The sequence below is a fragment of the Podarcis tiliguerta genome (assembly GCF_965153285.1).
Source record: "Podarcis tiliguerta genome assembly, chromosome: 4".
Taxonomy (NCBI): Eukaryota; Metazoa; Chordata; class Lepidosauria; order Squamata; family Lacertidae; genus Podarcis; species Podarcis tiliguerta.
The window spans coordinates 15,492,952-15,507,336 of record NC_139537.1 but is presented as its reverse complement, the minus strand read 5'-3'; the positions used below and the strand labels follow the sequence as shown (position 1 = coordinate 15,507,336).

General features: G+C 46.4%; 1 protein-coding gene across 1 annotated transcript in view; it reads right to left on the bottom strand.

Annotated features, from left to right (window-relative positions):
* Positions 1-14,385, bottom strand: part of FAT3 (FAT atypical cadherin 3) — a 462,771-nt gene that overhangs the window by 15,175 nt on the left and 433,211 nt on the right. Inside the window, exons 24-28 of the mRNA XM_083439019.1 lie at positions 12,312-12,780; positions 9,209-9,268; positions 4,395-4,548; positions 2,999-3,651; positions 1,462-1,575 (exon numbers count right to left, since the gene is read on the bottom strand). Coding sequence (XP_083295145.1) covers positions 1,462-1,575; positions 2,999-3,651; positions 4,395-4,548; positions 9,209-9,268; positions 12,312-12,780 — 1,450 coding nt within the window. The remainder of the gene's footprint in view (positions 1-1,461; positions 1,576-2,998; positions 3,652-4,394; positions 4,549-9,208; positions 9,269-12,311; positions 12,781-14,385) is intronic.

Below are 14,385 nucleotides of genomic sequence, written 5' to 3'. Positions count from 1 at the left end.
AGGAACTGGCTTTAAAAATCCAGACACTGTTATAGATCAAAGATGGCCACTAGGGGCATCAATGGAGGGGGAGTGGGGCTGAAGGCCACCTCAAAAATTTTCAAGGAGAGGGCCAGGCTGCCTCAAAATTCTGCGACGGCCACAAGCGCATGCAGCACAACATGCTCACCTCACTCGCACATGGCTGTGCATGAGTGACGTCAGCATGTTGCACGGCGTGCAAGCATGTTGAATGGCTTGCGCACATGCTGCACTGGTCCCCTTAATTGTGGGAGCGAGCCAGCAAGCTTGATGGCCACACTTTCAGAACTGGGGCTGCCGCATTTTCACCAGCTTTGTAGAAGAGGGACAATTCATCTCAGAAGCAACCGGGTGAAGAACTGATGGACTCCTTATCTGTGTCATATAGCAACATACGGAGCCAGACAGCTGGAGTTCCACCTAGTCCAATATTCCCTACTCCGACCAGCAGTGGACCTCTTGGTTCTCAGATTGGTTCCCAATGACTGCAACCTGATCCTTTAACCCAGTGATGGCCAAATTGGTCCTCCAGCTGTTTTGGGACCACAACACCCATCATCCCTAGATAACAGGACCAGTGGTCAGGGGTGACGGGAATTGCAGTCCCAAAACAGCTGGAGGGCCAAGTTTGGCCATCACTGCTTTAACCAAATGCAGAATTTTAGAATCTTCTGCACGCAGAACGTGTGCTCTGGCACTGATCTGAATTTGTAAGATTTTAAAATATCCTCCCTTGTGATGATTATTTTGTAAAAGTAAAGGTAAAGGGACCCCTGACCATTAGGTGCAGTCATGGCCGACTCTGGGGTTGCGGCGCTCATCTCACTTTACTGGCTGAGGGAGCCGGTGTACAGCTTCCGGGTCATGTGGCCAGCATGACTAAGTCGCTTCTGGCGAACCAGAGCAGCGCACGGAAACGCCGTTTACATTCTCGCTGTAGCGGTACCTATTTATCTACTTGCACTTTGACGTGCTTTCGAACTGCTAGGTTGGCAGAAGCAGGGACCGAGCAACGGGAGCTCACCCCGTCACGGGGATTCAAACCGCTGACCTTCTGATCGGCAAGCCCTAGGCTCTGTGGCTTAACCCACAGTGCCACCTGCATCCCGATTATTTTGTAGTAGTTTGTAAAAAAGTATTTATACCAGAATAGACGTCTTCAGCATAGCAAACTTTAGGAAAAGCAGGCATGGCCTGTTCTTTAAGTCAGTTACCTCTGACTCAAGTCAGTTACCTCTGGCACATAGCTGTGCACAACGGATCATGCTCCTTTCCCCTTCAGCTAGGAGCCATTCCATGAGAATTTGTACTGCAGAGTGGACACACCATGCTATTCAGCATTTCAGTTATCCACAGCACAAGAAAGTCTCATAGAACACCAGTATACATATAATACACTCTTGGTGATAAGTGAGGGGGTTAAGATAGCTATGCCATTACCATTATCATCGCCCGAGTCTGACTGGTAAGAACTGAGGGACTGGACTTCAGAGTTGCTGCCTTTATTGCTGCCTGAAAAACAGGTCACCTCTTCCACGTCATCAAGTCCTTTGCCTAGACATACAAAAGAAAGAAAGGAAAGGAAATTGGCGGGGCAGGTACACAAATCTTTACTCAATCTAATAATGTGCAATCAAAGCTACTTCAACTATTATTATTACTGCTGTTATATTCAATATATTTACATCCTGCCCATTCCTGCCAAGTTGGAATTCAAGACGGTATTTAAAATAATTACCGTATTTTTCGCTCTATAAGACGCACCAGAACACAAGACGCACCTAGTTTTCGGAGGAGGAAAACAAGAAAACAAATATTCTGAATCTCAGAAGCCAGAACAGCAAGAAGGATCACTGCGCAGTGAAAGCAACAATCCCTCTTGCTGTTCTGGCTTCTGGGATAGCTGCACAGCCTGTACTCGCTCCATAAGATGCACACACATTTCCCCTTACTTTTTAGGAGGGGAAAAGTGAGTCTTATAGAGCAAAAAATACAGTAATTTTCTAAGAATCAACCCAGCTTAAAAGATTTTAAAAATAAAAAACTCTCCTCCGTGCTCTTTTCACCCCCTTCTGCTGCCTTATCTGCTAAAGGAAAAGATAAAGACAGTGGGAATATTTGGAAGGCTGGTGGTGGTGGAATTCTGACACCCAAATGTGGCCCAAAGGCTGGCAATTAACAACCCCCATTTTAGTGAAAAGGTAGGTGCATCTGCCTCACCACAAAAATGTGAGTTGTTCGAAGAGTTGTGCAGCTGTAATGCACCCCCCCCGTTTATCCTTTCGTGTTGTATATTTTTAGGTTGTGAAGGTGAGGGCAAGACTGTGCGTTATTCTCTCCTGATCTGCAAGCCAGTCCGACAGGCATGGTGGGAATAAATTAATGAGTGAATGAAGTAAGAAATAGGGGGCAGGGAGAGCCCTGTAATCCACATGTTTAGAAAGCTGGCATGAGTTTGACTTTGTGGTTTTGACTTTCTTAAGTTATGCTAGAAAAATGCAACCTGTGCTGCTGATAGTAGTGTGACTCATGCAATACGTTGGCGATCAATCTACACAGAACAATAATTATACATACTTTATCACTGTCTACAACTTTATTAACATCTATCTACAACTCCACTAGCATCTCCGGGTATTGCGAATAACACTGAACTTATCTTGGTATCTTCATGAACTTATCTAAAAGACTGAGTTAAGCATTTGAAAAATCTATTGAAACCAGACATTATAAGTTCATTTTAGGCTGGGTAGTTCGCAAGTCTCTGTGGCTTCGTTTAATGTTTTGTATTTTTCTCAGAAGGTTGATAAAGTATGTACAATTATTGTTTTCTGTAAGTTATGGCTGCAAAATTTCCAGTGATAATTTTATTGCTTCTATCTTGTTCGCAAGCCTCTTTTGAGGTTTCTTCCTACAATCGAAGCGGTATACAAAATTTCGCGGAACCAATAAATGTGCCTCTGCCGAAACCACTCACTTTCAGTGCCGTTTTCCCAGGTTTTCCTGATGGAGTCGCAGTCGGAACGGCATGGAGAAACGGCTGGAAGGTTGGGGGCCACACTGCACACGACGACTCCTCGCCTGGCTGTCAGGATCCGAGGAGACTCTGGGTGGAACGTTGTCATCTCCTGATGCTCCACCCCGAGCCCATCGACGATCTTGTCCAAATTGTTCCTTGAGTCGCTCTGGAAGCAAGGGGTGTAGGCCATGGGCCTCACGGGGACCTGAGGCGGCCCCACCTCCTGATAAATATTGCGGCCATCCCCGCTGTTCCTCATGTTTTTGAACTGAATCCCGTTGCTCTTGTGAAGCAGAGCGGCGGTCGCCGGGTCTTGCACCAAGGTGATGTTGTTGCGGGAGTAGTTCTTCCTGAACACTTTCTTGCGGAACACTACGAAGAGGACGACCAACAGGAATATGACGAAAAGCACGACAGCAATGCCGATGAGCTCCTCTTTGCCCACGTAAGAATGGCCGGCTTGGATGTTTGGGACGACCACCGGTCTCAGCCCACAGTGCTGGCCCACGTATCCCGGAGTGCAGTTGCACAGAAAGGACCCAAATACGTTGACGCAAGAGCCGCCATTTTCACACTCTTCTCTCTCGCATTCGTTAATATCTTCCTCACACCTGAAGGGGGGGAAAAGTAGGGGTGACATCAGAGGCCACAAGTGGCCCTCTAGGAGCATCTCCGCCACCATCAATCAGCCCAGACACTGAGATCCAGCATCGAGGACCTTCTGGCAGTTCCCTCCCTGTGAGAAGTGAGGTTACAGGGAACCAGGCAGAGGGCCTTCTCGGTAGTGGCGCCCACCCTGTGGAATGCCCTCCCATTAGATGTCAAGGAGATAAACAACTATCTGACTTTTAGAAGACATTTGAAGGCAGCCCTGAATAGATAAGTTTTTAATGTTTGATGTTTTACCGTGCTAATGTGTTTCATTTGTTGGAAGCCGGACAACCCAGTCAGGATTATCCTCAGGCCACACACCTCCCTGAGCCCATCTCCTTCCCCTTGAGTGTTTTCTCATGTGCCCTCGGATCATTACTTTATACACAGAGCAAAGGGCTGAGTTAAGCTAGCCTTCTTCAGATGATGTCCTCCTGAACTTTGGACTACAACTCCCATCTTCCCTGACCATTGGCTATCCTGATTGAGGACGATGGGAACTGTAGTCCAAATCATCTGGAGGGAATTGGGTTGGGGAAGGCTGAGTTAGGCCATTGCGCTTACTTGCATTAACTCTTCAAGGTTTATTTCCCACTTTGCTACAAGATGATGTCGTTTACCAGTGATGCTGGACCTGTAACCTAGGTGCATAGTACCGCATGACCTCCAACAGCTCCCCAGGCAGCACAAGCATCAAACTTACGTCAATCCCGTTAACCCGCTCTTGCAGTTGCAGATGAAAGCGTTGCCAATGGGATCGCACGAGCCTCCGTTGCGACAAGGATTTGGAAAGCACGCAGTGATCTCTGACTCGCAGTTTCGCCCGGTGAACTGAGAGAGGCAACTGCACTGGTAACCTAAGGTGTTTTAAAAAACAAAACAAAACAAAACAAAACACACAAATCAAAGATTGCTCTCCAAATATGATACAGTATAGTTTGCCTATTAGCATTCGTAAGTGGGGCTTTATTTCCCCCTAGTGGCTGGCTTAAGAATGCGGCTCTTTTTGGAGCCATAAAAATCTACAGCTTTCAGTTGCAAGGTCTCAGGAACAACTTCCTGTATTACACTGTTTAAACATAATCCCTATTTAAGCAAAACGTCATGTCTGAATGACCTTAGGTGACAATGATTTTAGAGATCCCATGTTGATGGCAATCTTTGTTTAACAAAGAAGTTGAAGCACATTTAAGCTTAATATAAAAGAAGACCAATGGGGTGAATTTTTTAAATAAAAAACCCAGTGTTTCTTTAACACTATCACAGAGTAGCCATACTTATGGATAATAGCTGACCCGCCTTATTGCAATAGTCTTTCTCCACAAGAGGAGTGGGGAACTTGCAGCCCTCCATGTATTGCTGGACTCCAGCTCCCATCAGCCTCCGTGAATGTGGCAAATGGTCAGGAATTATGGGAGTTGTGGTTCAACAACACTTGTAGGGCCACAGGTTACCCGTACCTGTTCTATAACACGCCCGTTTAAGTTGTGATCTTCTCCCTAAGCTGAATGCTGTTTTTGCAATGCTCGGTTTAATGTTCTGTTGAGCCATGTATGGGAGGGGTGGGCTATATTTGGCTTAGTAACGGTCACAAGCTGGGTCCAGCAGATGAACTGGGGGATTCTCAAAAGCGATTCCAAGAATGCTTTTCAGTTTGGAATGTGCTGCTTGATAATGCTGTTGGTGGAAGATAAAAAGCAAGAGACAACTCGTGTAAAATTGAATGCAAATTCTACTCAATGCACACGCTGAATTTCACAGCTATGTGACATACAGGAGCTGATTTCATCATCATGTGTGAATGAAAAGTGAGAGAAGCTTCAGTGGCCGCAATCAAGTGCCATCAACTACTTGCACAGCTGTTTCTGTATTTGGCAGGTGGTGTGTGTTTGCAATGTACAAAAAGGATATTGTGTGGAATGTTAAATGCCACCTGCAACTTTTCTGCCAATGGGTGATATCTCGGTAAGTCATACTTGGAGTAAACCCACTGGAACCAATGGACGCAATCGCACAATGCCCAAAATATTTTCCCGACATGACAAAAATAAGCACTGCCAATCCATCAGTAGAAACAGGTTAATTTGACTGAAGCCAATGCATAAATGACTATCCCTTCAATATGGTTTCAAGAGATATTTCATCTTTTATCTCTCAAACTGCACAGAAGCTGTTGAAGTTACAACAGTTTCTTACACAGGAATCACAAATAGGGCTTCATTCAATTATTTGATCCTTTTTGCTGAAAACAAATGCACTTAAGGGCTTAAATCCACAAACCAGTTAGCTGGAGAACTCTGATTTAAGAATCCTTTAATTCCATCAAGCAACCAAATACAATGCTTTGGTTTAAATCTTTTCTGAAAGGTAAACAGAGGCTTCCTTTCTGAAGTGGAATAAATGAATACCTTTGCTTCCTGCGTGCTATTTTTTGGGCTGATTCATACATGACATTATTTATTTGTTTGTACATCTGAGATGTACACTTGACCGGATGAAGTGTGAACAACAAGAGAAGAGAAGAAACTTGTGTTTACAGACATGTGTACCACCCACACCCTTGCATTAGGGGACAGGGGAGTTTTAGAAATTTGACCTTTCTGAATTCTGATATAAATTGATATGTGAATCTGAGCTCAGATATCCATTGGCTTTTGGATTTTTTTTAATGTTCCAACAAAATTCTCATCTAAAAAAAAGTATTAAAATAATGTTTAAAAACAAATGCTTGGAATCATTGAATCATAGGTACCCCAGGGGTCATCTAGTCCAACCCTCTGCAATGCAGGAATCTCAGCTCAAGCATCCATGACAGATGGCCATCCAACCTCTGCTTAAAAACCAGCATAAAATACAGTATAAAAGCGTGAATAATAATAAATTCAAAAATCAATTTAGGGGGAAATCCATCCAATAAACATTAGATGATCACCAGGGCTAGCTGGCTAGATTAGTCCTATTTGGGCTAGCGAGGAGACCAGGGGAGAATTAGCTGTGGGATCCCAGAGCAGGTAATCTTCATAAAAGGGGGAGGGGAAGGGAAGGAAGGGGAATAAAAGATCAGGCTAAATTCAAATTGAAAGCCAGGCAGAATAGCTCTGTCTTACAGGCCCTGCGGAAGGAGGTTAAATCCTGCAGGGCTCCAGTCTCATGGGACAGAGCATTCCACCAGGTCGGAGCCATCACTGAGAAGGCCTCGGCCCTGGTGGAGGATAATCTGACTTCCTTAGGGCCTGGGACCTCTAAACTATGGTTATTCATGGACCTTAAGGTCCTCTGCAGGGCATACCAGGAGAGGCGGTCCAGTAAATATGAGGGCCCTAAGACACAAATACGCCTCTGGATACCCCAATTGCTGGGGACTGCAGGTGGGCAGAGTGCTGCTGTGCTCCTGTCCTGCTTGAAGACGTCCCACAGGCATCTGGTTGGCCAGTCAGAACAGGATGCTGGACTAGAAAGGCCATTGGCCTGAACTGGCAGGCTCCTCTTATGACATGTGTTATAAGAATTTTAAGGTCTTAGATATGTAATAAACGTACCAAGCAAACACATACATAAATATATAAACCATAGGTCTGGAGCAGCACAAGAAGACAGTCCTGAAACCATTTTGACTCCCAAGCTGACCAAATGTTTCTCTGCAAGGAGGGAGGAGGTGAAAAAACCTTCCTTGTTACAGGAATTTAGTAATCACCATCTCAAAGGAATGGCCAGACTATCAGGAAAGGCAATCAGATAAGGCATTATCAGATAACACGGCAGATAAGAAAAACAACAACATTCAAATTTCTGTTGTAGACCACCTTTTCTGTGATGTAGGTATGATGTTTGTGGGGGGTGGTCTTGGGTTACACTCCTTCTGTGATGTATGTATGATATATGGAGGGGTGGTCTTGAGCTCCAGGGCAGGGAATTTAAATTGTCTATATAAGGGCAGGCACACCTTTGTTCTGGATCCCCCTCTCTGTGAGGGGAGCACCCTGTTGCAACAGCTTTAATAAAGATCAGGCTTACTACCTGCTTTGCTTCTCAGTATTCTCTGGTTGGCCTCTGTTATTTTCTCCTACCAATAGGGAACCCACGTAAGGACTCTATACTGTGGTACCTTGGGTTACAGACGCTTCAGGTTGCAGACGCTTCAGGTTACAGAATCTGCTAACCCAGAAATAGTTCCTTGGGTTAAGAACTTTGCTTCAGGATGAGAACAGAAATCGTGCAGTGGTGGTGCAGCAGCAGTGGGAGGCCCCATTAGTTAAAATGTGCTTTAGTTTAGGGTTAAAAATGGACCTCTGGAACGAATTAAGTTCTTAACTCGAGGTGCCACTGTATGGGCTCTTGGATACCCCATAAGGGAAAAAGGGCAGATTTTGTTTACAACACATGTCCCTGGTTCACAGTGACTGAGTAATGTGCGGAAAGGCCTTCAGTCCCGTTCTACAGCGGCTGCCGCCAGCATCTCTTCCGGCAAACGCAATCCTCTGCCACACATGGCTGAAGTTTGAGGGCATCTGACAAAGAGCAGAGACCTTGCACCCAACCCCATTTAATTACGTATGCTCTTTTTAATGTGCAGAGGATCTCTTGGGCTAACAAATTTATTTTGCCTTGGAACTGGGGGCGGGAGAGGAAAGAAAAAAAAAGAGTGGCCACATCGATGTCACAGCAGATTGCTTTATAGATTGGCTGGCGCATAGTTAGGGCCCATTGCTTTAGAATTATGGCACCATAACAATCCTTTATTTACATATACTGCTGAGACAGTGAAAAAAAAAACCCCGAGCAAATAGATTTCCTAACGAGAGAAAAAGAGAGCGAGCCTGCATGCTGAAATATCCCCCCAGGGTGTTCGCTTTCCAGCAGCAGCAGCAGCAACAACGAAGGCATGGAGGCCTAAGTAGCTCTGGAGCAGAGAATGGAGAGGCAAACCATTTCACCGCAGAGCTGTTTATATGCCTCTCATAATAAAATGAACCCATCATTTGGAGATGTATTCACGCAGCCTATTCCCCTCCCAGCAGCCAATGTAAAATTTGAAATATCTAACTCTGCCTGGGGGGAGGACAGAAGGGGGAAATTATCCTAAAGTGATTTGTTAGAAAGGTTTCAATTTGCACATCGCGCTATTTGCTGACTGGTCGTGTAAATAGACTCCAGCGAAATCAATAGGAAGAGGAGCCTGGTTTCCTCCTTTTACTTAGTTTATTCATGCGGCGAACGCTTGACCTAATTTATTATACGCCGTCCAAGTTAAAGTTAGGCATTTGTTTTATCCTCACTCCCCAGGGACGTAAATAATCTTGTTTAGCAATTTCCTTGAAAGCTTCTACATCTTTTGAATTATTACCCTTCTTTCCTTGCTGGGTCCTGCTACGTGCTCTCTTTCCTCAACCTCCTATTTGCAGATAAAGAGCCATTAAACATACAAGTTAGCCCCAACATGCGCCCTGATGCCTCTTATTAAATTCCAAGCCTGCTGTCTTTACTTGTTTAATGTGCTAAAGCTTTTACATTCACTACCTTTCAGCTCTCTGGGCACCATCTTCAGTTCAGCTGACGTGCCCTCAAGCTCACTCCCCGCTAAACCAAAGCAAACGAGAAAGGAGTCACTGTTAATATTCGTACCGCACAGGGATTTTCTGAACCAAACGGGGAAGAACTACTGAGATTGGGAGGCAGGGTCATGCAGGACGGCTACTGAGCAGCGTCCTGGCATTGCTTAAGTGTCCCCTGAACCTCCATAACATATGACAGCTCAGTTGGTAGAAGCATGGTGCTGATGATACCAAGGTCGCAGGTTCGATCCCCAATAAGGGGCAGCTGCATATTCCTGCATGGCAACTCTGTGATTCTATGGTTTCCTGCATCCCTGTGTGGGAAAAGTGTCCTGTGTACAGCAACAGTCTGAGAAACACTCCTAGACAGGTCAATCGATGGATGGGAGAGGAAATGCAGGTCATGGGAAATTCAAATTCAGTTCCTGGGTGGTTCAGGATGCAAATGCCCTCTCGCGGGCCAAGACTCAGGGCCAATCTGGACATTGCAACAAATTGCATATTTTGCATGCCCCATGTCTAGGCAAAGCATTGGTGTCATAATATCTGAAGAGCAACTCCTCCTAACAGGGAACCCAAGTAGTGAGTGCCAACAGACTTGGAGCTGATATGAGACCACTGAGAAGGAAGAGGGAGGCATCAAGGGAACCCCAAAATTTACAGTAGAAAACTAAGGGGGAAACTCTTCCTTCCCCAGTAGCTGAATGAGGACTGCTCATGTTCAGTAGCCATGTAATATTGAGTGCAAGCTGGAGGAGAAAAAATGGTGGGGAATTTGGAAGTGATTCCCTGCTTTAGTTCCCTGCCTCTTACTCATATCCTGCAGGACAGCACAGTTGGCTGCCTGGAACCCTGAAGAGGAGCACTCTCCTCTTCGAGAGGAGGATAGGCAGCCATGTTTTGTTGCAGGTCCCAGGTGTAGAAGTGAGATGAGCGACGTTCAGTTGCACATCCAGCTTGTGACTCTTATCTACGCAAGTTTCCCTTTGTGATATTGCGGCAGACGACAAACTGGGAATGCGAAACAGTTGCATCTGTCCCTGTGCAGTTGCATCTGTCGCTGCAGACACACCTTAGACTTGCACGAGGATGCATCAGCACAGTGGAATCCTGAGTGCCTGGGCTTGCACTGCAGCCTAAAGCAAGAGTCATGGAATTTCAGAGTTGGAAGGGACCCTGAGGGTCTTCCAGTCCAACCCCCTGCAATGCAGGAATCTCAGAGAAATGCAGAAGCTCAGAAGGCATTCTCAGACAAAGAAAAATACATTTTAGTGTATTTTTCATCTTTGTTGGAAGCCGCCCAGAGTGGCTGGGGAAACCCAGTCAGATGGGCGGGGTACAAATAATAAATTATTATTATTATTACAGTGGTGCCTCGCAGGACGAAAAGAATCCGTTCCGCGAGTCTCTTCGTCTTGCGGTTTTTTTCGTCTTGCGAAGCAAGCCCATTAGCGGCTTAGCGGATCAGCTGTTAAGCGGCTTAGCGGCTTGGGAAAAAAGGGGGGGGGGAGGAAAAAACCCCCGCAGGAACTCGCAAGACATTTTCGTCTTGCAAAGCAAGCCCATAGGAAATTTGTTTTGCGAAGCACCTCCAAAACGAAAAACCCTTTCGTCTAGCAGGTTTTCCGTCTTGCGAGGCATTCGTCTTGCGGGGCACCACTGTAGTATTCATTATTATTATTATTATTATTATTATTATTATTATTATTATTATCATCATCATAAGCATATGTATGCATGTAGGTGTGTGTGTATATATTTCTGTCATTAACAAAACAGAGATTTTATTTTTGTGGCAAAACATTTCCGCCTTCATCAGTGTGTGTGTTTCTTTTTTAATCAGAGCAGCCAACGAAGGTGGAAAGGGAAACGTTTTGCCATATAAATATCTGTTTTGTTAATCACAGTAACGTACGTATATATTATTTTAGTGATGAACCAAATCCCCAAAGGGATCAAGAGCAAGTTTGTGTGAAGAGCTGTGCTGTTTGATGCTTAGCTCTCTATCTCTCTATTTGTGGGGCAATCCTATCTCAGGGATGTTTTTGATTAGGACAAGGGAGCTCTTGGGTCTCTCTGAGGTCACGATTCTATGGACCAGTTCACATTTAAACTGACCCGCAAACAGCAGCCAGGCAGAGGAAGGTCATTTGTAAGAATTGTACATGTACAGTGGTACCTCTGGTTAAGAACATAATTCGTTCCGGAGGTCCGTTCTTAACCAGAAACTGTTCTTAACCTGAGGTACCACTTTAGCTAATGGGGCCTCCCACTGGTACGCTATTTCTGTTCTCATCCTGAAGTAAAGTTCTTAACCCGAGGTACTACTCCGGGTTAGCGGAGTCTGTAACCTGAAGCGTTTGTAACCTGAAGCGTTTGTAACTCAAGGTACCACTGTACTTCCACTTCTTCCGGGATACAGTGGACCCTCTGGATACGGATTTAATTTGTTCTGGGGGTCCGTGAGCACCCTGAAAAATCTGTAACCAGAGGCGCCGCTTCAGCACATGGTGTGATAGAGCACTTCTGTGCATACGCGTGGCTGGCAGAGCGCTTCTGGACATGCGGCGAAACCCAAAAAATACTTCTGGGTTTGCCGCTTTCACAACCCAGAGATTACGTATCCAGAGAGGTACGTAACCTGAGAGTCCACTGTATATGTTTGCAACAGCTAGATGTGGCACTTCCATTTGGATGTGTTCATTCTTTACGAAGGCCTCCTTTGCTGCCACAAACTCAGTTGTGACCCAGCCTACTCGGCTCCAGAAATGCTTCCACGCAGCCTGCCATAACGGCCGAACGACCCGACAATGCTATTGATCAGAGCTGCAAGGGACGCAGCAAGATGTTGCTAATTGAAATGAGGCAGATTATTAAGCTGGTAGTTCTGTGCCAAGAAGGAAGCAGAGGCTGATTCCAAGCCATTCCTTAGTTCAACAAAACCTCTTTCTCTCTCAACGCCCCCCCCCCGCCCCCAAACGGTGACTGCTGGCATGAGAAACTTAAAGCTCAACCAATCTCCCTCCCCGCCACCTCCGGAAATGTAAGACTGAATGCAAGATATTCACCACCAGATGGCACACTCAGACAAGTCCCTCCATTCTGGCACGGGCTCCTCTCGCAGGCGTCCGGATACAGCACACAGCCCAGCTTCAGCTCTGTAAGGCCGACCACTTCTGCAAAGCTGCTGCGCTTGTTCTGCAGCGGCAGCTCATTGTTGTTGAGGACAACGGAGTCCAAGCAGCCCTGGAAGCCGCTCGAGACCTGCGTGGCTCTCTTGTCCGTCAGGCTCCGGACGTTGTCCACCTGCACCTGGGCGCCAAAGTAAACTGAGCTGTCGGTGCTGAGCGTCTGGAAGTAGAGCGGGGCTTTGCGGCGCTCCACGTAGCTGTCGTCGAGCGACAGGCTGGTGAAATTCCGGTTCAGCTCCAGGAAGACAGAGTGCCAGCTCCCATCATTAACAGCTCTGCCGGAAATCCCCAAGATGCCCGGGCTGGTTCCGCAGTCCAGCTGGAACCACAGTTTGCCATCCACGATCTGCAACGGGAAAGCGGAAATGTCAGGACAATGAAGGACTGCGTGCCCTTAGATTTGTTCCATAATGCAATGTGGTCAGCATCAGCAGTGTGCGCTGACATTCTGCTGTTATTGATCGCAGCAGGATGGTGGTTACACTTAAGTGACCTGCAAAGTACAGTGGTGCCTCGCAAGACGAAAAGAATCCGTTCCGCGAGTCTCTTCGTCTTGCGTTTTTTTTCGTCTTGCGAAGCAAGCCCATTAGCGGATTAACGCTATTAGCGGTTTAGTGGCTATTAGCGGCTATTAAGGGATTAGCGGCTATTAAGGGATTAGCGGCTATTAAGGGATTAGAGGCTATTAAGGGTTAGAGGCTATTAAGGGATTAGCGGATTAGCTGCTAAAAGGCTATTAGCGGCTTAGTGGATCAGCTGATAAGCGGCTTAGATCAGCTGTCAAGCGGCTTAGCATCAGCTGTCAAGCGGCTTAGAGAACAGCTGTTAAGCGGCTTAGGGGCTGGGGGAAAAGGGGGGGAGGGGAAAAAAACCCCCAGGAATCGCAATACATTTTCGTCTTGCGAAGCAAGCCCATAGCAAATTCGTTTTGCGAAGCACCTCCAAAACGGAAAACCCTTTCGTCTAGCGGGTTTTCCGTCTTGCGAGGCATTCGTCTTGCGGGGCACCACTGTACAGGCATCTCCCCAATTACATATGTGTTGCTGGGAAATAAATAAACAGGTTCACACCTGGAAATGGTGAGAGAGCTGGAGGGTCCTTGTGGCTCATGAGGTGACCCTCCCTGGAGCCCAAAGAGGATGTCAGGGAGGGTGGAGGAAGCCCCAAACAGACCGGAGGTGCAGCGGGGCTTTGTTTACGTTGCTCAGCCTAACAGCTGACGTGTGGGGTAGTGCAGCAGCAACAGTCACTTTCCCACATGTCATCCAGCCTCCTGCCGGCCCCAGGGCTTCAATTCTAGTTGTGGGTATTTTTGGAAACAGTACTTTTTGTATTGATTGGAGAGAGAGCGGCAGAGAGGGTGTTTAAAGGGTTCTCCCCACTTTATGCAATTTCACTTATGTGGGGGGGGGGCCTGGAACGTAACTCCCATGTTAGTTGGGGGGGGGGGGACACGCCTGCACTGGGATTCTGCTCCAGCAACTTCTGTGCATTAGGTTGCTTAGGGATATATTCACATGTACTGATCGGTGCAGGACTAGCTACTGTTGAAGACTCCATTGCCATGACAATTTATTTTTAGCAGTTGACTTTATAACACCATCTCTGCACTTCCTGAGCTGAAGAAGCCTTCACCGCCCCCTTGCCTTTGTTTGCATGTCTCTGCTATCTGACTCATCGTTGCCTCTATACAACAGGGCAAACCCTATTGCTCTTAGAACATGGCTTTTTTTTGCTTGCTTCCAGTCACTCCTGCTGCTGCTGCAACTTCCTAGTGTCCCTCTCAGTCACTCCTATTGCTTCTTCTCACTCTGCTAATAACCAGAGCTGGCCTCTGCCCGTTTACGGTACATTGCATTACATTGTGAATGGACTGCAATATTGCAATGACAGCGGGAAGCAGCTGCTGGCAAACGTCCTAAAAATGACCTAACCAAATGGCTTGTGACTA